Genomic DNA, 25774 nt, shown 5'->3' with positions numbered 1-25774 from the left:
CCAAAAAAAAGGTGATGCCAGGCAGTATATAAGTTATACTGAACGCCAAATTTTAAATGCTATGATAGCTATTGATAATGGTTTATCATACAAAAAATGCATCATGTATTCACAGAGTGCCTGTTGGTACTTTGTATAATGAGATTAAAAAACTTAATCCAAAAAAACCTGGAAAGCCCACAATTTTTTCAAATATACAAGAATTAACAATCGTACAACATGCTATTGCTGTTGCTGCTTGGGGTTTTTCTTTAATATAACAGATCTTTGTGTATTAGGAAAGTCGATTTTGGATATTGAAGGCAGAGTTGTTTCTGAGTTTTACAACAACTTTCCAGGAAGAGAGTGGGCCCTTAGTTTTTTAAAACGTCACAATGCTGCTTGATGTTGCATTTTATGGACCTCTGAAAAGACATTGGAGGAAAATACTGGATCAATGGAAAACTTCAGGTTCCAAAAAAGCACAGACCATCACAAAGGATCAATTTCCTTCTTTATTAAAAACTTTATATACTTATATATATTCATCAGATCAAGAAGTAAGCAGCAATTTAAAAGCTGGTTTTAAAAAATGTGGTATATACCCATTAAATCTGAACATTGTCTTCAATCGTTTGCCAGATGCAGATAAAAATATTGAAACTGTATTGAAAAAATATTGAAATACTGAAACTGTTAAAACTAACGTTAGCGAAGCAGTAGTTAATGTACTTAAGAGACTGCGTTGTGTTGATGGTGTGGAAAAAGAAAAGCCTAAGCGAAAAAAAAAATTAATTATGACCCTGGGAAAAGTATTTCTTTAGAGGATTTTCAAACAACATTTAAAGATGTTCCACATGCATCATCTTTTGTAAGTGAAACTGTTATTGTTTCATCTGAGTTGTTTTATACTCCTATACATAAAAGACAAAGCAATGAAGACTCTTTTTATGCAGGTCCAGTTAAAACATACCCAATAAGAGAAAAAAAACCAATTAAGTCTTCATTATAAAATAATATTATATTATTTTAATAAAAATAAATTTCTGTTAAGCCAGGCTGTTGCTTTTATTAAATTTTAAAACAAAACAATATGTATTTGAGTAAGTTTTACTGTAAAAGCAAAACATATTCAAAGTTACCTCATTTGCGGGGTAACTTTGAATGACTAGTTAAATAAATATTATATCGAATCCTTTCATTTTAATATATTTTTGTGAATTTTAATTATGTACGAGCCAACCATAGCCCCTATATGCGTTTTATTAAATTTCGATTATTGTCAATAATGAAGGAAGAGCATATAAAAATATCTCAAAAACGTTCAAAGTAACCCCAGTTTAATGTATTCGGAATATTCAGAATGAGATATATTAAGTATTTAAAAGAAAAAAAAATACGTTTGATAATTTAAATTATTTTTAAAAATTGTGTTACTAAAATGTCGAGTCTTACTCGACTTAGGAGTTGGTGTAAGAAATATAATGTCGAGCCATACTCGACAAAGGAGTGGAAAGGGTTAAAAAAAAACAACAACCATAAAGTGCAAAATAATAAAATGAATAAAGAAAAGAAGTAAGAAATTCAATAAGAAGTGATCAGAATAATAATGCAACAAAATATCAAAAGCTGGGTAACCGAGAGTTTTTTTAAATCCGATATCCCATAGCCCGATAGTTTTCCTAATTCGTCGGTCCGATAGCTCAAAAAAAGTTCCGTCCGATAATCCAATAGTTCACAAAAAAACATTAGAAGCTTTTTTTATTATTACTATTTTTTTTAGTCATTTTGAAAATATTCACATTTTTTGCTGGTTTTTTAAAAATGAAAAAAATGGCATAGACTCACGTTGAATAAAGTTTAACAAATGTTGTTGATTTGTTTTTTTGAAAAAATGTTGTTGATTTGTTTTTTTGAAGATAAAAAGCAAATAAATATAGTTACTGACAATAATTTAGAAACAATTAAAAGAAATAAATAAACACGTACTGTAGGTAGGTATGTAAACTACGGTAAGAATGACTGGAAAAAAATTGCTTATTCGCCATATCAAAACACATTCTACAATAAGATATGGACAATTTTTGGGGATTAATTTGCACGATGGGGAAGATAAACAAACAAATATAACAGGCCTAGTTTGAATTGTTGTCCAGCTGAAATATTGCTGAAACAAGTTGATCCAACTAAAACTCCCTGAAAGGTTAAGTGAAGTGAACCATTTACATCTATTCCTTCCAAAGATCTTTCCAAAGAAATTTGTGTAATTGGATTGACATAAGATGGGACGGTAATTGTAAAAATTTGGGACTGTACACAAGATGGGACTGTAACTAACTAGTTAAATAAATATAGATGGGACTATAACTGAAAAAAATCCCATATTCTATTCCTTAAAAAAAAAAGTGAGGAATAAAAAGTTCTAATTTTCGGACAATGTCAGTCCTACTTTTTCCATGCAGAAATCGGCCTGACATGCACCGAAAATGCATTGGACAGAATCAACTTCTAAGCGGTCTAGTGCTACTTAGAAGTTGATTCTATCTAACTCATTTTTGGCGCGTGTCAGGCTAAAATCTAAACCCGTGGAACCAAAATCCTAACCTTAAACATAAGGATAAGTCTAACTATCATTGAAAACAGCACTAAAATGTAGTTAGAATTACTGGTTTTTAGAGTTTTAGTTACCTGAAATTTAAAGCAAACATTTATTTTGAAATTTAAAACAATGCATTTATTTGTTGTAATGTAATTCAGTTTCTTTAATTAAATTAAGCTTGCTGATTATTTTGAGGATTTAAAACATACTTAAAAAACTTATACAAAAAAATGAGTTTTGATTGATGTCATGTTTAATCTAAAATTTCCAAAACATTCTTGCAATAAATCCTTGATACATTCTATAATATTAGAAAATTTTACTATAAACTAATTAAAGATTTTTTATTTTTCGTTTTACTATTTTATATACTCGTGTTTTAAAAATATCAGTCGAAAATGGCAATTTGAATGCATTCAGGGCCATAATCTTTTAACCCTAACTCTAACCTTAAGTTCAAGTTTCTAAAGATTTATATTTATATGAAATCTATATTTTGTAACTCAATTAAGTTTCTTTGAATAAGTTAAACTTATACACATATTTAGAAAATGTTTTACAAAAAAATGATTGTTGATTGATGTCATGTTTAATCTGAAATTTCCAAAACATTCTTATTACAAATACTTTATACATTCTACAATAAAAGAATATTTGAACTCTAAGCCGTAGGCATTGGCAATAAATTATACTTGAGTAACATTTTAAAATTGATTCGTTTTGTAATTATTACTAAACTTATGTTGATTTCAAATTATTGTAAAAATTCTTGCACTTATCATGTTGTTTGTTAATATATATTTAATCATTTTTATGTTAACAATATATTCTTGATTTACTTTAATACCATCATTATGAGTATATTTAACACATTTTAAACATTCGCATTAAAAGTTACAGAGCACTTAATAGGAAATTATATTTTCAACATGCAACTAAAAATGTAACCGAGAAGAATGTCACTATTTTTCTTTTCTATATTTTAGATTTCTAATTTTCAAGAAAGAATCAAATAATATATAACACTTTTACCACTTCCTGAAATTGCAAATGACCACAGAAATTGAACGTTGGGACGTAATGGTGTCATATAATTGGGAAACGGGTAAAGAATGTGCTGATGCTTTATATAAATTTTTAACTGAAAGTGGTTACAATGTTTGGATTGATGAAGAGTATATTGGATGTGATTTAGAAAGTGAAATGGCGAAAGCTGTCGCAAACTCCAAAATTATTTTATTACTAATTTCAGAAAAATACGAAAAATCGTACAACTGTATCAGAGAATATACACATGCAAATACATGTAGGAAAGTAATGATACCCATACAAGTAGAAAATTACCTGCCTCACGTTAGTTCTAAATTGGCCCTCATTATTTCAGGAAAGATTTATTACAAACTTTATGAAGATAAGGAGAGGAATATGAAGAAAATATTGAAGACAATAGAGAATCAAATTGGAACAAGAAAATCAAGTATGTAAAAATGTTTTAATCCGCACTCTTTTACGTCATTTTGCTTTTTATCATTTTTATTATCATTTATTTCTCATTATATTTATTTTCACTTATATACACTATTATACTTATTTTCAATATCTTTAAGTGTTAGAAATAAAATTTACCAGTTTAAACGAACTTGAAATGCTGAATTTAAATTATAACAGCAAAGGATGCTAGTTGGCTTTGGTTGGGTCATGTAAGGCTATTCGTTGATGTTTTTCTTCATTGGAATTAACTACAAAATGTGCTGGTGTTTTTGGAATTGAATACAAAAATCTATCACCAAAATTTTCTTTTAGTTAGAACTTTGTCAGCAAAGAGCACCATAGAAAGTCAAACTATTGCCATAATCTGTGGGTTCTATCCAAATCATGGTCAATGCAAACAACATAATAGATTTTTTCCCATTCCTGTCCAATAGACAAATTTCGATCCAGACAAACTACAGCATGTTTGTAGCAACCAATTCTTGTTCTGGTCTCCTATTTAGCACTCAAAATACAAGTTGTGGGCTTTTTCAATCACGGTTGAGATTCTTCTTTTTCTGATGAGTATCTCCGCCCAAATAAAGCAGAAACTGTCTGCTTTATTCAAGAAGGTTCGAGGCATAACAAGCATGAATATGAATAATATAAAGACGCTTTTTAATTTGCCAAGTAGCAAACACTGCGACTATTATACAATGTTTTGGCATAACATTTGCTTATGTTGCATCATTTTGGCAGGAATGTTCTTTTCCTACAAGCCACTAATATTAGTTATATTATCTTTAGTGCTATTTACATCATGCTATTTAAAAAGCTTACATCTTTAGATGATTGCAATCCTCATGAAACTAGAATTAAGCAATTGTTATTTTTGTTTTTAGCATTCCTACATTATTTTTTACCGAAAGGACTATTTGTTTCTACACGCTCCTGTAATTTTTAAAAATGCAAAAAAAAACATTTTTTAAGTAACTAAAGTAGATATATTCCATATGTCTGATAATTGATGATATTTTAAGTTCACTTTTAGTTTTGATTTTAGATCAATTGTTTGACAGCTACACCAATCATATTTTTAAAAACAGGATGCATTTTTTAAAATGCAATCAAAAAATGTATTCTGGGGATTAGAGGACTTTTTATTCTGTAAATTTTATTTACACTTAATATACTATGAGGGGAGACTTTTTTTAAAAGTACTGAGTTTTGTTAAGGGCTTTAGATGTGTTAGGGAGGTATAGGGAAGTATACAAGGAATCTGGAGGTTGGGGTTAAGGTTGAGGGTGTGAAGATTATTTAATTAGGAATGGGCAGGTCTGGCACTATTTGGTTACGAATGTGCAAGGTTTAATCGTTAAAGGGTCAAGGTTATGTTTTTTGACCACAGTATATTAAAGTATACAATAATTCTCATTTGCTATAAAATAATTATTTTTAGTAAACGGGTGCATAAATTTGCCGTTAAACTTTAAACAGAAAATATTTTAGAAATGAATTTGATTTATGTTGTTATAAAGTGTTATCTAAGGAGGATGCTTGTATCAATGAGGATGTTTACATAATTAAGTATGAATCTTTGTAGTTAGCTTTCATAGCTCAGTCAGCATTAGGATTCTATGTGGTTTATGAAATATAATTATTCTTTAAAGTGCAATTAAAAACATTGCAAAAAATCCGTTTTTGCATTTTGGATTTTGCTTTTTCAGTTTTATTGTGGCGAACTTATATTCTCATTGACAGTAAAATTCAAGATTATACTTTACAACTTTATATTACATACAAAGTTTATTTGTCATTCTATAGGCTAAAGAGTAATTGAAATTATAAAATTACATCAAGCAAACTTCAACTATTATTTTGATTAAAACCTTAACAGGCCATTATGTGTATATTATATATAGAAATAAATATCACATTTAATAAGAATATTAAAAAATATTTGTAAAAATAGAAATATAAAAGTTAAACATTTAGCAAGCATTCATTTTTAAGCAAGCATTTTAATTTTTTTAGATTGCAGTAATTGCGAAGATCGTAGCCTTTTAATAAAATGCTCAACTAACGATTCTCAGTTACAATCCTCGACAGATAAAGGAGCAAAAGAAAAACATATTGACGAACTTAGGGTAAATTTCAAGAACGCAATGTCGTTTTATGCAAAAAACCAATTAGATGACGCAGAAAACCTGTGGAGGGATGTTGAAAATACTCAAAAAGCATTAATAGGGGAGAAACATGTTGACACAATGAAGACTAAGTACTGGATTGGAATGTGTTTGTATGCAAAAAAGCAATATGATAATGCAGAAAAGATATGGAAAGATGTTGAATATCTTCAAAAAGAAGTTCTTGGAGAGAAACATGTTGACACAATGAAAACTAAATACTGGGTTGGAATGTGTTTGTATACAAAAAAGCAACATGATAACTCAGAAAAAATGTGGAAAGATGTTGAGATTCTTCGAAAAGAAGTTCTTGGAGAGAAGCATGAGGACACAATAAAAACTAAGTACTGGATTGGAATGTGCTTGTATGAAAAAAAGCAATATGATAACGCAGAAATGATATGGAAAGATGTCGAGAATCTTCAAAAAGAAGTGTTTGGAGAGAAATATGTTGACACAATGAAAACTAAGTACTGGATTGGAATGTGTTTGTATGAAAAAAAGCAATATGATAACGCAGAAATGATATGGAAAGATGTCGAGAATCTTCAAAAAGAAGTTTTTGGAGAGAAATATGTTGACACAATGAAAACTAAGTACTGGATTGGAATGTGTTTGTATGCAAAAAAGCAATATGATAATGCAGAAAAGATATGGAAAGATGTTGAATATCTTCAAAAAGAAGTTCTTGGAGAGAAACATGTTGACACAATGAAAACTAAATACTGGGTTGGAATGTGTTTGTATACAAAAAAGCAACATGATAACTCAGAAAAAATGTGGAAAGATGTTGAGATTCTTCGAAAAGAAGTTCTTGGAGAGAAGCATGAGGACACAATAAAAACTAAGTACTGGATTGGAATGTGCTTGTATGAAAAAAAGCAATATGATAACGCAGAAATGATATGGAAAGATGTCGAGAATCTTCAAAAAGAAGTGTTTGGAGAGAAATATGTTGACACAATGAAAACTAAGTACTGGATTGGAATGTGTTTGTATGAAAAAAAGCAATATGATAACGCAGAAATGATATGGAAAGATGTCGAGAATCTTCAAAAAGAAGTTTTTGGAGAGAAATATGTTGACACAATGAAAACTAAGTACTGGATTGGAATGTGCTTGTATGCAAAAAAACAATTTGATAACGCAGAAAAGATATGGAAAGATGTCCAGAATCTTCAAAAAGAAGTTCTTGGAGAGAAACATGTTGACACAATAAAAACTAAGTACTGGATTGGAATGTGTTTGTATAAAAAAAAGCAGTTAGATAACGCAGAAAAGATATGGAAAGATGTTGAATATCTTCAAAAAGAAGTTCTTGGAGAGAAGCATGTTGACACAACGAAAACTAAGTACTGGATTGGAATGTGTTTGTATGAAAAAAAGCAATATGATAATGCAGAAATGACATGGAAAGATGTCGAGAATCTTCAAAAAAATGTTTTTGGAGAGAAATATGTTAACACAATGAAAACTAAGTACTGGATTGGAATGTGCTTGTATGCAAAAAAGCAATTTGATAACGCAGAAAAGATATGGAAAGATGTCCAGAATCTTCAAAAAGAAGTTCTTGGAGAGAAACATGTTGACACAATAAAAACTAAGTACTGGATTGGAATGTGTTTGTATGAAAAAAAGCAGTTAGATAACGCAGAAATGATATGGAATGATGTTGAAAGTTTTCAAAAAGAAGTTTTTGGAGAGAAATATGTTGACACAATGAAAACTAAGTACTGGATTGGAATGTGCTTTTATGCAAAAAAGCAATTTGATAATGCAGAAAAGATATGGAATGCTGTAGAGATTCTTCAAAAAGAGGTTCTTGGAGAGAAACATGTTGACACAATGAAAACTAAGTACTGGATCGGAATGTGTTTGTATTCAAAAAAGCAGTTTGATAGTACAGAAAAGATATGGAAAGATGTTGAAAATCTTCAAAAAGAGGTTTTTGGAGAGAAACATGTTGACACAATAAAAACTATGTACTGGATTGGAATGTGTTTGTATGAACAAAAGCAGTTAGATAGTGCAGAAAAGAAATGGAATGATGTTGAAAGTTTTCAAAAAGAGGTTGTTGGAGCGAAACATGTTGACACAATAAAAACTAAGTACTGGATTGGAACGTGTTTGTATGCAAAAAAGCAATATGATAACGCAGAAAAAATTTGGAAAGATGTTGAGAGTCTTCAAAAAGAAGTTTTCGGAGAAAAACATGCTGACTCAATAAAAACTAAGTACTGGATTGGAATGAGCTTGTATGCAAAAAAGGAATATGTGGAGGCAGAAAGTAAACTGAGAGAGGTAGAACTTTTGCAAAATGATGTTTTTGGAAAAACACATGCAGATACACTTAAAACGATAGAGTGGATTGAAAAATGCAAAAAAAGATAAAACTATATCAAAAGTGTAAAGATATTGTGAAGAGAGGCATACAGTAAGCAAACAAATAAACTTATCGGACAAGCATGAGTATAAAATATACGCCAGGACTTGATTTATGAGCGCAAGTATGCATAGGTTTAGTTTTATCAAATTGGAGTCGTTACTTTGAAGCAGCAAGAAAACATTTATTCTACCTTAATTAGTATTTTTGTTTGAAATTTGTATGTTTAAATGCAACATATAACATATAAAAGATAAGGTGTTTTGCTGTTGAATAAAAGTGAAAAAGAATTTCGGTTTTAAATGAGCTTTAAACTTACCTACATCTCTGATCACAATGACTGCCTATGATTAAATTATAGGTTCTTTGTCTAACGATTTATATTTAAATTCTTAATATTAAGGTTTATAAAGTTTTAATAATAAACAACTTTGGTGCCTTCTCTAACTATATATTTAGCCCGTTCATAAAGAAAAAAAAACCAGCACGGTGTTTCGAATTGTTTATTCTCTCAGGTTAATTGAATCGTTTTAGAATTGTCGTAAATTTATATTGAGATATATGTAGAAAAGCGTTGATTTTTTTTCTGGAGATTTTAAATGCCTTTATTGGTGTGTCTAAAAGGCTTTTTTATTATTTTGCGATGGCATTGTTGTTTTTATTTAGCAGTCTCTTTGTGATTTGAAAGCTGTACATCTCTTGGTTGACTTTTAATGAACCTTTTGAAGTACCATGACGTCCTGAAACAATTTTACCTCACAATAATTTCACCTATTGCATTCTTTCTCATTTTGTTTTTAACTCCATTTTCCATGATTGTGTATTGACCTTCAATTTCCCAGCTTGTTCTCTCTCTTACTGGGATGCAAGTGTTTTTTGTTTTTTTTAAAAAAATACATACTCTCACGCTCTGACAATCGTTATACCCCTCTTAATGTCATTAAAAATATTGTTAAGCTCTCGGCGTCGTGATTTTTACAGATAAAATCAGCATTTATCTTTTTTGTATTGTTCAGCCGGCCTATTATTTAACTGCTTGTTTTTGATCCTTTATTTTCTATTTGGGAACCTTTCAGACATCTTTTATCATGTCGATGATAAAAGATGTCCAAAATGGTCAATTCTCAGCCACAAAATAATAAGATTAGTAGGTTACTTCAATCAGTCCTCTCAAAATGCTATGACTTTAGTTAATGTTGCCAAAGTCTTGAATTACTTCAGAACGAAGTTAGTGCAGAAATGACCCACAAGATGGAACTCTGACCTCCATCAAATGTCTGTGGTGGATCTTTTTCCAGCAATGCATTCATTAAAAAATTTGAACAGCACTGTTTCTGGAGGTTGTAAGTTGACAGATCTTATATCAACAGAAGATGAAGCGGAAGTATTCAATCTGTCATCCGGCTTCTGAAAGGCTTCTCAGAATTCTCCGAGAAATGCAGCAGCGAAAAGAATGTTAGCATCTGTACTGTTATTAATTACCTATACAACATCAGAGGAAGATTAGTAATGAAGATGATCAAGCCAAAAACCGAGGTTTCATCAGAGCTTGCTCACTACTTCAATTAAGATCTAGACAAAAGGTTCGAAGGGGAACTTATGAATATTGAATGCTCCGTTGCTCATTTTTTAAACCCTAACAGAAAGGGTTAGAAAAAGAAGGCAAAGTTTGAAGTAGTCACAACTGCATTAAAAAAAGATATGGAAGAGAAAAAGAACGTTTGGATAGCCAAAGCACTCTTCATCTTCAATGTTGGATGATGAGGATGATGACAACTTTGATTTTCCTGAAAAGCTGAGGAAGAAAGTGTTTAATGCAGCTTACATTAATCCTGGAGGTAAAACAAGCACCAAGAAAGCTATTTCAGCTGAAATTGAGGGGTATTTGAATGCAAAACCAGTTCCAGCAAATACAAATGTACTGGGAATTCTGGAAACAAATTCAGTATATTTACCCAATAATGTCAATGCTGGCCAGAAAAAACTTTTGTCTACCTGCTGCATCACCTGCATCTGAAGATTTTACTCAACAACAGGAAACATATACAACTCTAGAAAAACCAATCTTTCAAACTCAAAAGTTGAGATGCTGGTATATATATGAAAGAAAACACTAAACAACTCAACGAAATTCAAGACATTGTGTGGCCAGGAAATGAATTTGGAAAATAATAAGCTTTCAGTGTGATTCTGACAACTTTTTTTATTTGTAAGCATGCAAATCATTTCATTTCATTGTATATTTGAATATTAGAAAAAAATAAAAAATCTTACTTCAAAAGCATTCCTAATTCTGAATCCGCATAAATCCGCAAAAAAATATCGGTTCGATTCCAATCCGAAAGAAACATTTTCGAGCTGCAATCCAATCCGAAAGTTCCGGACCAGATTGTAATCCTAAAAAACTTTATTTTCCGACACATTATTTTTGGATCAAATCAATCCGTAAATAGTTTGAACCGATCTGCAAAGATAGTTCGGTGCACAATCCGACAATCATTATCGGATCGGCGGTCTCTAATTTTGTTGTAAAGATTTTAACAAGCATCTTTTTAAATTATTTTTATCATTTATTTCAAAATAAAATTAGAAATAGAAAGTTTAGTATATTATTTTGGCAACAAATCTTGTAATAAGCTTGACTTAACTTCTCGCAAACCTCCAACTGTTGAGGAAGTTATGCAACACTTTTATTTTTTTATTCAGTTACAACTTCCAAGGACTTCAAAGCATAATAGCTTTTTATGTTTCTACCAATGTCATAGACTTTGGTTGAAATCTGGCATTTCAATTGTTACAATGAGAAGAGTGCAGCAGAAAGTAAAATCTTTGCATAACGGTTTGAGGATGATTCTTAAACGAAAGTTTAAGAATCATCCTCTCGCTAAGTAGGTAAGCTTAGTTTTGACATTGCAGTATGTAATTTTCTTAACTTAAGTAACTGCACTTGCCCGAGAAAACGAAAGTTAATACTTGAGCGTGAATTTTTATTGGATTGAAGAAATGAAAGAAATATAGCTATTGGTCCTTTGGTTAAGGAAGCCACTTTTAAATGAGCTAAAACATTTGAGAGAACCGCAAAAATAAATGATTTCTTTTTGCATACCAAACTATGAAAGCATCTGATAGTATCAGTTCGAATATAGATGCAGATATTATGTCTGGTGATAAGAAGTTCAGAGAAATTTTAATGATGATCAGTTGTCAGACTTCTGTGAATTAGATAGTGAATCTAGTATAAATATGATAAAGTTTCCAACAGTTGCTAGAGAATGTGACAGATCCGTGTATCTATTTAATGCTGCTAGAGCTGCTATTGCTACTGCGGCGCTTCCAGAATATGGAATTATGAGGAAACATGACAGAGCTATCATAGACCGGACAAAGTTAAGGCACCAAATAGAGCTGCTTAGAGGTACTTCACAAGAAGCAAAATTAGATATGTGTTCAGTAGGCCCAAAATAAATTTTCTTTGATGGCCGCAAGCTATCAAAGAAAAGCCCCACACAGTGGTCAAAAAAAGGCTCGTACGACGAACATAGAAAAAAAATTTTTTTTTTACAAAATCTGAAAGAATGATTGATCAAATTTAATAATTTATATAGATTTGTCCATAATTTCCAATAAATCAATAAAAAAATATGTTTATGCCGAGCTAGTTTTTTTTGCAAATTTGACACTCTTAATAATAATAGTAAAGTTTTTTAATTAATAAATGATTAAGTGAATAGTTATCGACAATAAAAAGCTATTAAAAGTGTCAATATTTATTATGAACAAATATATTCAAAGTAAATAAAGCTATTTTTTTGAATTTTTTTGAGTTCTTTTTTGAGGCTCAATTAGAATGAGAAACTTTAACTTTTCTGGAAAGTCGAGAGGAGTCAATCTAAGATTTTAAAAAAAATTATAACATCAGTATGTACAATCACATTTCAATTGTTTTTACTAGCGCATATTGGCGCTTTTGTCCAAAAATACAATTATTTTGTGAAAAAAACGAGTCTTTTTCTTCCAAAAATTATGGTGAAAAAATGTAAACATTTTCTGGCAAACGGTTTGTAAAATTTCGGGAACTAAAATTGCTTTATGGGGAACTTTTTGTTCTTAATATTTTAGTTTCTTTTTAATTAAAAATTTTATATTACAATTTAATAATTAATTAAAAACTAAGAAAAACACATTTTAGCTTTAAAACAACAAGTCCTATTTTCATGGGTTTAAAATTCAATTCCAAACTATCTCTTTGGTTCCTAACTTCTTGTCATAGATATCTATGCGTGCAAAAATACAAGGTTGATACCTTGTAACGACAAAGAACAAAACCAAACTCATTCCTGTTAAATATATTATGCTCTTCACAGCTAAAAATATGGAAAACAAGTTAATGGCTTGTTCTCCGGCCAGATAAAAGTTCACAAATTGATGGAATCTGCCTCTAGTCAGCCTTCACGTTAACAGGTAAGGCAAATTTATCAATTTTCTATTTAAAAAAAAGTCAAAAGTTCATTTTTTAAATCTATAATTTGATCAAATTTGAACCTCTCTAATTTCTCTTTAAGTTAATGGTTTCAGAATCAAATTCATTCTTGCTATAAAAGTCTGACTATGACTGTAAAATTTGATCCTATCAAATTTTTTTAAATTTCGATCTGTTGAATTAGACCGTTTTTGGAGATTATTTTAAGATTTATATTTACTTTTATTATACAATATATTTGCAATAGTTCATAACAATTTTGTTTCGTAAATTCTTTGTAAGGAATTTTAATTTAAGAAATAATTTTTTCGAATTTTTTTGAATTCAGACCCTTATAAATTAGTAGTCATGGTGTGCATTTTGTTCATTCAGTTTTTTTCCAATTATAGTTTATGACGTTCATTACAAAATTAAAAAAATTTTCATTTTAGAAAAAATGTATTACAGTAAGACCATCCTTTAAACAGAAAAATTAATACAAATTCTCAATTTTACTCAGTAAGGATTTTGAATGATAGTTTATCACTTTTGCACTTTAAACAAAACAATTCTGTCATGTTTTTTTTTTTGTTATGGTATATATATTAGGTTAAAGCAACACCAGACTTTTGAAAATAAAATTTTGTAAAAAATACAAAAATAAATTTTTTTATAATTACAGAAACAACCGCAGAAATCTGTGGATCTCTTAGTCAACTAGCCAAGAACTTGGCAAAGATTTTGGGAGCTCTGGGATCTGGCTTTGTTCTTGATGAAGGAAAATTTGAAGCTCTTTGTGATGAAACCGAAAAAATCTGTTTTGACCCTTTGCAATGTGTAGGGTGGTATCCAAACACTCCAACTCTACACAAAATCTTAAAACATGGTCGTGAAATTATTGCAAGTTGTGTATTACCTGGTCTTATCAATGAAGAGGCTGGAAAAGGAAACAAAAAAGTTTTGCAACATGTAAGAGTATTTCACTCACAAAAATCTTCATGGTTAAATGGCATGTCTGATCTCTTTCATAGACTTATGGACATCAGTGACCCAATCATCCTTGAAGTTTCATACAAAAAGAAACAGCTGAAAATGAGAAAACGTAAACCCCTGTCTACAACAATACTTTCGATCTTGAAGCAACCGATGATTTCTCTACCCGAGATTGAAAGAGAAAGTGATCAGTCTGACATTAAAAATACAGACGTTTGAAAAAAGCAACAAAAAAAAAATTTCAAAATTTTATTGATGTTTTTTTGCAAATAAATACTATTTTCATTGTTATTTATAACACTATTGTGTTTTAGTACCGTTTTAGGATTTTTTCGCATTTTTGACCAAAATGGACCATTGTGCCCCAATGCTACATCGGGGCAAATTGGTTACAGAAGCAGCGGCATTCGTATTTGGAGAGAAGAGAAGAGACTGATATATAAGAGCAAAACTTTCATCTTGAAAGTATATTCCTCATTTTGCTTCCAAAAAAAAATTGGAATATATAGGAATACTGACTCAGTATGATTGTAGTATTTATATTAAGGTGAATTTTACGTAGTTGTATTCATTTAAATTGACGAATAAACCTCATTATTCTATCAGAAGATTTCTTTATTAGTACAAAAAAAGTACATAAATTACAGCAAGCTTTTTTGAAGCTCTCAAATATTTGGGTCAATATGGTCCTATTGGCCGCGTTTATCTTTTGACCTTCGGTCCTTCTTGCATTTTGTTTTAGTTTTTGGTTTAAAAAATTTGAAGTTATAATCACAGAATAGATAGGTTATTAGATTTTTTGTGTAGCATAACTTTACATAGCATATATTATATCGAAAATGGCTTATTTTCAATAAGAAGGCGGCAAATAAAGGAAAAACAAATTTTGAAAAATTTCTTTTTTTAATGTTATTTAAATGCTATAGCAACAATATATTGCCATCGAAAGTCATTTGAACCAAAAAAAAATGAAATGATGACCTACCCATTTGTAGAGCGCTGTTTCAGCAATTTGAAACTAATCATAGGCGTTAGATTATTAATTTTATTTTATGCTGTCGATCGTGTCGAGGGGGCATAATAAAAATTAAACCACAAAAAGTGTAACTTTCAACAGCATAAATAAAATTTAGAATTGTTTTAACTTCAAACCCATTGCAGTAAATTGAAAGTTTTCAAGTGACTTTTTACGACGCACTCAACGGCACAATATAGTGTACAATATATATATATATATATATATATATATATATATATATATATATATATATATATATATATATATATATATATATATATATATATATATATATATATATATATATATATATATATATATATATATATATATATATATATATATATATATATATATATATATATATATATATATATATATATATATATATATACATTATTGGACAAAACATTTGCAACCAACATCGAACAATGCTAAAAAGTGTTCCTAATTTAACATGTCTTAAAAACGAAACGAACTATACTACCACAGCAAACAGTTCAGGAGTCTGGAGTCATAGCATGCCATGACATGAGCAATCAGCTGACAGGTGACAGCACACAGGCAGAATTTCATTGACAAGTGCCATTTTGCAGCGGACAAAACAATTGCAACTTTTTTGGCTCGTTTCATTTTCTTAAGTCTGGTCCGTGTCAACGTCACGGAAGTTTTTAATAATTAAAGGAAGTATCCAGAAGTTTCCAGAAGCATGCAGAAGCTTCCAGAAGAAGCATCTGGAAGCATCCAGTAGCATCCAGAAATATCTAGAAACATTCAGAAGCATCCAGACGCATCCAGAACCTTCCAGAAGCATCGAAAAGAAGCATCTAGAATCTTCCAGAACAGGTTCACACATTTTACTATATAAGAGACATGTAAATCGACATGTAATTCAGTCAGTATATGGAAGTTAATCAGTCAGTATTTTCAAGACAGTTTATCGAAGTGAGTTTTATCAAAGTGTTTTATCGAAGAACATCAATACAAGAAGTGAAATACAACAAGTGTTTCATTACATCAATACAGTCCACATCCAACCAAGACGTTGTGTTCCACAGAGCATTATTGTATCATCACAAGGTAAATGTAATACGGTAAGCCTTGAGAAGCGTGATTATTTATTTTTATGACTTCAAGTGCAAAAATGGCTCCCGACAGTCTTGGATTGAAACTAAGAAAGAAAATTATTGGCGATTACGTAAGTGGAATGTCACAAAAAAGTATTTGTGATCAATATCGCGTGAAAAAAAGACCGTACCAAGACTATGTTCCAAATATCGTTCTACGGGGAAGTTGGTAGCAAATAACAAAGGTGGAAGACCGCGTTCCACCACTTCTAGAGAGGACTCTATGGTCGTCAGATCCGTCAAGAAGGATCCCTGGATATCATCAGTCGAGATACAAAAGCAATTCGAGCTGCCTGTATCGGACCGAACAATCAGACGGCGTGCTGTTGAAGCCGGATTGTTTTCTCGACGCCCTGGAAAGAAACCGCTGATTTCACTAAAAAACAAGAAGAAAAGACTCCTGTTTGCTACATCTCATATTGACTGGAATGTGCAGAAATGGAGAACTGTCCTGTTCAGTGATGAATCGAAGTTCAACATCATTGGGAGCGATGGCATTTGCCGTGTACGTCGACCGGCCGGAAAACGCCTCGATTTACACTACTGCCATAAGACTGTGAAGCATGGTGGAGGGAATGTAATGATCTGGGGTTGTTTTTTTGCTAACGGTCTAGGTCCAATACATCGAAGCGATGGAATAATGGACCGTTTCATGTATAAAAATATCCTGAAAGATGTTATGTTACCTCATGTTGAATGGAATATGCCAATAAAATGGGTTTTTTAGCAAGACAACGATCCGAAACACACTGCAAAAGTAGTCAAGCAGTGGTTTCAAGGCAACCACCTATCGGTGATGAATTGGCCGCCTCAATCTCCGGATCTCAACCCTATCGAGAACCTGTGGGAAATTGTCTACCGCATAATTATTCGTGAAGGTGTTCGTAATAAGGATCAACTGTTTGAACAAATCCAAAAGGCCTGGGCAGCGATTCCACAAAGTTTCATTGATCACCTGATCGAATCTATGCCTCGAAGATGCAAGGCTGTGATCGACAACAAAGGATTCGCCACGAAATATTGATAGCGAAATACAGCTTGGTCAACATTTTGTCGAGTTGCACTTGTTTTGTCCAGAAGAAAATCAACTTTTTTTAATACTTTTGATTAATTTATTAATTTTCGTTTAACTTGAAGAACTTTGTCTCTAAACAGTTACATAGTTATTTCTCTAAATTGAAAAAATGCAACACTTTTATATAAAGAAACTAAATTAGTATTATTTGGTTGCACTCGTTTTGTCTGATACTGTATATATATATATATATATATATATATATATATATATATATATATATATATATATATATATATATATATATATATTCGTTATCTTGCTCTACAATCTTCATCTTTTCTCTTACAGTAACTTCCAACTTTAATTAGTGGCTGCTTGCAGCCTTGTTGGAAGCGAAGATGTTTAAAAAAAAAAAAAAAAAAAAAAAAATAAAAATAATTATATTTATATATATATATATATATATATAAATGATATATATATAAATAAAAATAATATACAAGTAAAAATATAATATCAAAAAAAATTAAAAAATAAATAAAAAGTTTTAAAAATAAAGTCGAGAGTAAAAAAAAAATTTTTTGAACGAAATTTTATTCAACAAAGATTTTAATGCCGAGGGCAAAAATGAAATAATTTGAGAAAAAAGTTTAAAACATCGTTCAGATCGATCATCTGCGCAAAAAAAAAAAAAAAAAAAAAAAAAAATAGCACACTTTACGTCAGGGAAAGTTTTTTAATAAGTTAAAAATAGAAAATACAAACTGTTTTATTTACAATGAAAAACATCTTCAAAAGTGAACTAGAACTTTTATTTGGGTTAAAGATTTTATTAGACCAACATGACTCTAAGAGAATTTGATTAAAAAAAATTAAACACACTCCAAATGAACGAATCATAAAATTGTTTTTAAAATGAACGAATCATAAAAGTGTTTTTGCATATAAAAACCATACGTAATTATAAAATGCAATGAATAACCTTTTCTGAAAAACAAATTGAAAGCGCGTTGAAAATAGAGAAACTCTCTGGGGAAAAAAAGAGTCATTTTCTCATCAATCGAAAATGAATTTATAAGTCAATAATCTTTTCTCAGTATAGCGACGTATAGCTATATATCTGTTGATTGCTTAAAATGCCTATAGAAAACTAACAGCATCTCCGATGGAATCATGCTACCAAATCTAAGTTTTTAAGAAAGTCAAACGCTACTTTGTAACAAAATTCGTACTGTTTAAGGGTTTGCACCATATATGGTCGTTGGTAACGAAGAGATTTTACAATTTGATATACAACTACTTTGTCTTCGTTTCTCAAGCTCTCCAGGGCGATACTAAGCGTTATGAACACCCCGGTTCGACGAGCACCAAGGCTAAATTAAGTAATAAAATTGTAAAAATAATGAGAAAAAGAATCTATGAAACTTTTTTTGTCATAAATTTTCAAATAAAAGCGACTTATATCCTTTTTTAAACTGACAATTAATTATTTGTTTATTACAGCAAAGCATTTGTTAGATGGAATGATGAAAGTTGATACTGCACATCGACTAACTTCAAAAGAAATACTTTGCATCCAATATCTTTTTATAAAGGATTTTGTAATCTAAAATTTTGTTTACATCTTTTTTTTTGGTGAGAAAATCTAAAAGTTTAATTTTAAAATACAAAGTGTAAATGTCCCAAACAAAAATATTGACACTTAAAAACGAATTCCCATAAGAAATATTACCTGCTGTGGAAAACAACTGGAGATGAAGGACTGACTTTTTCCCAAGCTTTTTGCACATGGCCAATAAATTCAATTAGGCCTTCACATGAGTCTGGTACTCGCCCAACAGGCCAATTTAAATAGTGATACTGTCGTATGTTACGATTAACATCATTCTAAAAAATAGACTGCAAAATACTTAATATTGTCTTTGAAAAGAGATACACTGCAACTTACGTGTTTAGAAATCATAAAGAAATATGTCAAAATAAAAATCTACCTTGATATCAGACACTTTAAACTCTCTAAAAATGAAATTTGCAAACCGACTTTCATTGATTGTATCAATTACATATAAATGGTGATTTATGGTTTTGGAAGTTGGCCAGTACTGGTAACATTGTTCCTAAATAAAAACAAAAGCTTCATAATTTATTGACATTATAGTATATATATGAATAGTAAATATATGAACTCAAGTAGTTTTGGAAATATTATTCACTTACTCACTAGAAAAATTCTTTAAAAAAACACTCCATACATTCCCATCTTTATCATCAAGGTTTGTAAGCATGACTAGAATAGTACAATTCATAATCATGCGCCAAAAATCTGATTTTTCAGTTGGCCCTTGAGTTGCAATACACTGGTTAGGACGGTAATACCCATCAATATAAGAGCCATTCATATAATCACTCCCCTCATGACTTCTTGATGGCTGTAGCTGGACACGATTTGAATCAAAAGGAACAATTATCTTTGATCATTTTTTATGTTTATTAGCAAAGGCTGCTGTCATTGAAGAGGAGTCATGTTCACCATCTTCTGCCATTGCTGTAAAACTTTTAAATTGAGTTTTAACTAAGGTTTCTCTGCCATTAACTAACAATGCAGTCAACTGTTTGAACTCAGCAGAAAATGTTCGAGATGTCAACTCTGTAACTCCACATTCAATAGCTTCAACTAGTACATCATACACAAACATGTATTGCTCATCAGTCTGAACCATAAAATTTCTTTGTGAACGCATCATGTTCATATAACCATAAATATCAATCATACTGTCATACTTTAGGCGTTCTAGCATCGCATCTATATCAATATATCAAGCGCTACGCCCAATACCTGCATCGCAATGAACAACAGTTGGGCCACAGCCAGGAGGGTCAAAAGAATGAACTCGTTGAACAAATGCAAGTACAGGTCTTGTGCTGGATGGCACTCCAGGATCTGGCCATTGCAAAAACTGATAATGTTTTGTAATCCTAGAATCTCCATTCACTGTGGAAGAAACTTCAAAAGTTTGTGTGCAATAATTGCATAATTTAAGTTCAGACTTCAATTATGCAATTATTGAAGTAAAAATACTGTTAATTCAATTTTAACAGTGCCATATATTTGTGAGCCATGTTCTGGCCAATATTGCTCACATTAAGACTAAATTGCAACAAAACAATGATATTAACAAGGGAAACAAAATGGTATTATAAAAATATATAAACTTATAAACCAACATACAGATATAGAAATACATTCAACTTAGATAATACTATAACAATTACTTGCATGGAAATATTGCCGTATATGTAAATTTTTGCAAAATTTACAATATGACAGTGGACTTTAAACAATATGACAGATGACTTAGAATAACACGACTTGTAGAATTGTGCTGGAAAATTAGCCACAGCTAAGTTCTGGAATATTTTTAGATTTTTTTATGTTGTTTCTAGCCTAAATATCTCTGGGTTCAAAAATACTTTGAAAAGCAAACTCTCTGTCATTTTGTATTCAGATTTCCATAACAAGGATTGGAAGATATTTTTCCTCACCAGCGTTCATAATAGTAGAGCTTCCACTCACAGTAACTAAAGAATTCCCAACATATTCTACAACCTGTTAAAAAGACTATCAAATAACTGTGCTGCAGTTTATGCTGTTAAACACACTTTTCCTTATAGCTGCCAACCAAATAATTATTATAACTAACACCATCAGACACACCTGGATCTTTTGAATTGTCTATTTTATCCTGAGTGAATCTTCCTAATTTACTTAAAATTTAGGCTTAATTCTTTCCTTTTTTAATGCAATTTGAACACATGTCAACAAGTAAGATAAAGTGTTTTACTGTAAACTAAAATTATTTGAATTCTATTAATATCATTCAATGTAATATACTCCTCAGGTTTTTCCCTGAACAGAACTCAAATTAGGAAGTATTCCTCAAACTCTTAATAAAATAAGTTTTTATTTGAAAAGTAACTACGTACTAATACGTTTCTTAAAATTTTGGGGCTTCTAGTACTAGTTTCTAATGAACATGTTTCTTATTAAAAAAAAAATGTGTGCTTAATCAAATCTATTTTAAAAGAACCTTTTAAAACATTTTTTAAGATATGGTGCCCCTTATCTGTTTAAATAAGCATTGTAAACCTATATTTCTATATCAGTATAATAAGTTCTGTAAAAGTAAAAATAAAAAAGTTGCCTTTGAAAAACTGTCCCTTAAGTGATTATTTTACATCATTTTATACAAAATAAAGCATAGTATAGATATCTTTACTACACACCATTTTTAGAATTCATTTTTGTTTGCTATGCCTTATAAATTAAAAAAAAATGTTTCTTTTAAATGTAAACATTTGCTCTGACTAACTTCTTTTAACTTATATTTAAAACTTATAATTATACTTTTTGAACAAAAATATTTAATAGAATAAGATTTAGCAGAATCTACATAGTGTTCTCAATGTTTTAGTAAATCTTTAATTTTTTTATATGTACAATATAACTGTTAAATCTTAAATATGTAAAAATAAGGATAAATAATATCATGATTTTGTGTAACATGATTAATAAACTTTAAAATTTTGTGTGAATAATAAAAAATAAAGAAAGCAATATCGTATATATAAAAAATATATATCAGCAACATTTTTTCTACGATTATTTTTTATAAATACATTTTGTTGGTAAAACATGATTCAACTGAAACTAACTACTCTAAATAAAAGTCGATTTGATTTGAACAAGTTAAGTTAATTTTTGGATCATTAACATTGCATTAATGCAATAAAATTTTAGAATTAATGCTTTTATTGAATAGACTTTAAAAAGATTTTTTAAAGTTTGCTTTTTTATTTTCATATCTTACTGCCATTTTTCTTTTCCCAATTTCTAGGTATAAGTCAATCTTTAATTCCAGTGTAAAGAAGGATCAGAATTTCATCAAAAAAGAAAATAAAGCCATAGTGATTTTTTTCTTTTAACTTTTATAGATGTTTGTACTATAATTAGTTTATAAGTTATCATAATTAGAGATGAACTATGTAAATAGTGTTGAAGACATAAACTTTACATGCTTCACATGTTTTATTAGACCTGAACTCTAAGTGAAGGCTTAGAATTCAGGTTTTTAATCTTGACCTCAGTTTTAAACTCTCAGTCTTAGAGATTAAGCTCCATGACAAAGAGCTCAAAAAGATCAATATAAATTCTGCGGTATAAAAAATTGTTATGATTAGACTAGTTACAATTACTTTAAGCAGACTTGGATCAATTACAATTGTAACTGTAATTAAATTGTAATTAAATAGATTTTCATGAAATAATTGTAATTATTATTGTATTTTTTAAGGTACAATTACAAGTAAATGTAATAAAATTACTTGTAATTCTATTACAAGTACAAATAGTTGTAATTGAATTACTATTAAAACTACAATTACTTGTCTTTGTAATTACAGTAAATATTAAATCTTAAAAACATTTTTTTTTTAATGTTCTGAAAAGGAAAGTTTTTTTTAAAAAAGAACAAAAACAGAAATCCCAAAAATTGAAAATCATTCCCAATCCCAAAAATCAAATCATTGCAGTATTTTAATGACTCAATACTTTTGCATTATGATAGATCTTAAATAATTATTATGTTTTGTAATATTTTGTGGTGCAGAATTTTTATATAAAAAGTTTAATTTTGTCTGTGATTAATACACAGTAGGGATCATTTGAATATTTGTGATTTCTCACTCATCAACAATATTTATAAAAAAACAAACATAAAAATTAAAGCCAAATATGCAATTTGCATTTTAGGCGTTTTTTATGTTAAACAACTGAATGTAATATACAAGTTTTAGTCATAAAGTTGAGGTAAGTTATTTTTATAAAAAATTTTGGTAAACAATCCCCATAGATACATACAGTTCTCCTAAGTTAGAAGATTCTACAAGTCAACATGGTCACACATACACAGTTACATTGGTTGACACAATAAATCAAAGACTAATATTTCTTACAGGTGGAAAATGTAACTGTTGCAAGTAAAATATTGCTTCAATAATTAAGTGTTGCTACTTTATTTATTTCTTCAGTCTTATGAATATGTCATAAGTATAAAGTCATGAGTATACTGCCAATTTTTGTGTTGATTTATAGCTTCGCTATTAAACCACTGAATTCTAAGTCAAAGTATTAGTCTAAAATGAGTACTTGCTTGTTTTGGAAATCCTGGAAAACCGGGAAAGATGGCGGTCTAAATTCTAAGTTAAAGTTCAGTATATTTATTATTTTATCGGGTCGAAATTTGTAATTATCAATCTATTATTAAATCAATCAAAAAGATATCAAAATAATTTAATTGTGAACGATATTAATACAAAGTAACCCTAAAGTAGCAAACAAAAATACGAGCCATAATTCGGATTATCCAATCAACAAGAAGAAAAGTATAGCATAAATAAAAAATGAGAAGAAAAACCGAAAAAATATAGCAATAATCTATTGGAAAGCAAAAGATTTAAACATACTTAGACTTCCTAAATCTTTCTTTTTGATGATTATTGGTTAGCCACATTTGTTCATTATTTTTCCGGACAATTTAATAATATTTGTAGGTTATTTATTCTCATTACTTTATAAAATTATAATTGTATCTATATAGCTAATATATCTATAATAACATATAATTTATTCATATATATAAATATATTACTATATACTTATATAATTATCTCTATATTTCTATAGCTTATATTAGTGATTATATACATGATATATTATTTAAATTTTCAATTTATGTTATTTATTATATATTTACATAACTATTACTTTTTATCATCTGAACTTTATTTACTATTTGTACATTTATTTCTATTTATTCTTTTTCTTGTCATTATTTTAACATTCTTCCCAAGTATATTGTTTCCATATTATATGGGCTTGTTAGTGTTTTTGTTAGTTGTCAACATCTACTTAAGTTCTTCAACACTGTCTACTTAACTTTGTATAACCTAACTGTACTGTGTTATATATACTGTTTTTATGCAAATCCACTTTGCCTCGTAACTACTCTCTCATTACAATCTCATCTTATTCATTATATCCTTAACCACTCTTAAGTTGTTTCATTAGCCTATAATAAAACATTATAATAACATTCTGCCTATCAAGTTATGAAAAATAAAACACTCTGCATCTTTTGTTTTAAAACTGTAACAGATAACCACAAAGGCTGTGACTGCTGCAGTTTATGTGTTCATGCTAAGTGCAACCAAATAGATTTGCTCATTATCTTCTCACTGAAGACTTTTCAGAATGGTATTGTTTCAACTGTATATCTAAAAGCATGCCATTTGGTCTGCTTACTGATAATGAGCTCTTAACAACATTATCATGCAAAAATCCACAAAATGTATCATCAATTTTTCTTGTATCTTCAACTCATTCAAGAAACATACTTAAAGAACTTAATACAATCTCTGGTTCTGCTATAAATTTTTAATTCTATAATGTTATTGACTTTAATAAAGCGATCAAATCTAATTCAGATCTATATCTTCACCTCAACATTGCATCACTTCCCTATCACATTGATGATCTGTGCAGTCTTATCAGCACATTAAATATTATACCCATGGCAATAGGGATTACTGAATCCAACTTATACCTTAATGATACCAATATTACAGACATAACTATTAATGGATTCAATATTGAGCATTGCCCCACTGAGGCAAAAAAGGTGGTGCTCTTTTATATCCACAGTCTAATTTAAATTATGTAGTTCATCATGGCTTAAAGTTTTACTTACCAAAGTTACTCAAGTCTGTTTTTGTTGAAATCATTAAGCCCCTCAAAACAAATGTCCTAATTGATTGTATATATCCATCAATGAATCAAAATGATTTTAATAGAACATTTTAAACTCAACTTCTTGAAAAGTTAAGCAAAGAACAAAAATTGATCTTTTTAATGGGTGATTTCAATGCACATCTACTGAGCTATAGTGAATCTAATCCTATTTCCAACTACCTTGATACCTTATGTTCTTACTCGTTTAATCCTCCCATAATCCTACCAACTCGTATAACAGCTAAGTCTCTAACACTCATTGATAACATTTTTATGAACTTCTACTCCTCTGATCATCTCTCAGGTAACCTAATTATGTCTATCTCGGATCACATAGCACAATTTGTCTGTGTTCCTGGCTCATCCAACCAACCAAAAATGTTAAGATTTCTAATGTTAAAATGTCTAAAAAAATTTGACTCGAACAAATTTGTTCTAAAAATTTCTAAAATTAACTGGGAGCTTATGGTTAAAAATTATGACAATATTAATGAATCCATCAAGCAATTTTTAAAATCATTCAATAGAATTTTAGATCAATGCGCCCCCTATAAATTTTTGACTAAAAATCAAATCAAACTTAAATCTAAACCCTGGATCTCTAAAAGCTTACTTAAATCTATTTCTGTAAAAAAAAATAAAAAATTTGCAAGATATAAAAACATTAATACTAAAAATGAGCTTTTCACAAAGTTT

General features: G+C 29.7%; 2 protein-coding genes across 2 annotated transcripts; one reads left to right on the top strand and one right to left on the bottom strand.

Annotated features, from left to right (window-relative positions):
* The first annotated feature begins 3334 nt into the window (after window positions 1–3334).
* LOC136089026 (uncharacterized) lies at window positions 3335–8869 on the top strand. The gene is made up of 2 exons (XM_065814517.1): window positions 3335–4055; window positions 6083–8869. The coding sequence occupies exons 1-2, from the start codon at window positions 3629–3631 to the stop codon at window positions 8623–8625; spliced, it is 2970 nt and encodes a 989-aa protein (XP_065670589.1). The 5' UTR covers window positions 3335–3628; the 3' UTR covers window positions 8626–8869.
* Window positions 8870–17948: 9079 nt separating this feature from the next.
* Window positions 17949–23496, bottom strand: LOC136088366 (receptor-type tyrosine-protein phosphatase S-like). The gene is made up of 5 exons (XM_065812066.1): window positions 19710–23496; window positions 19485–19667; window positions 19224–19349; window positions 18965–19119; window positions 17949–18605 (listed from the first exon to the last, which is right to left on the bottom strand). The coding sequence occupies exons 1-5, from the start codon at window positions 20028–20030 to the stop codon at window positions 18404–18406; spliced, it is 987 nt and encodes a 328-aa protein (XP_065668138.1). The 5' UTR covers window positions 20031–23496; the 3' UTR covers window positions 17949–18403.
* Window positions 23497–25774: the final 2278 nt, after the last annotated feature.

The sequence above is a fragment of the Hydra vulgaris genome, chromosome 12 (genome assembly GCF_038396675.1).
Source record: "Hydra vulgaris chromosome 12, alternate assembly HydraT2T_AEP".
Classification (NCBI taxonomy): domain Eukaryota; kingdom Metazoa; phylum Cnidaria; class Hydrozoa; order Anthoathecata; family Hydridae; genus Hydra; species Hydra vulgaris.
The sequence above is the reverse complement of the archived record's forward strand: the minus strand, read 5'-3'. Positions and strand labels throughout refer to the sequence as shown.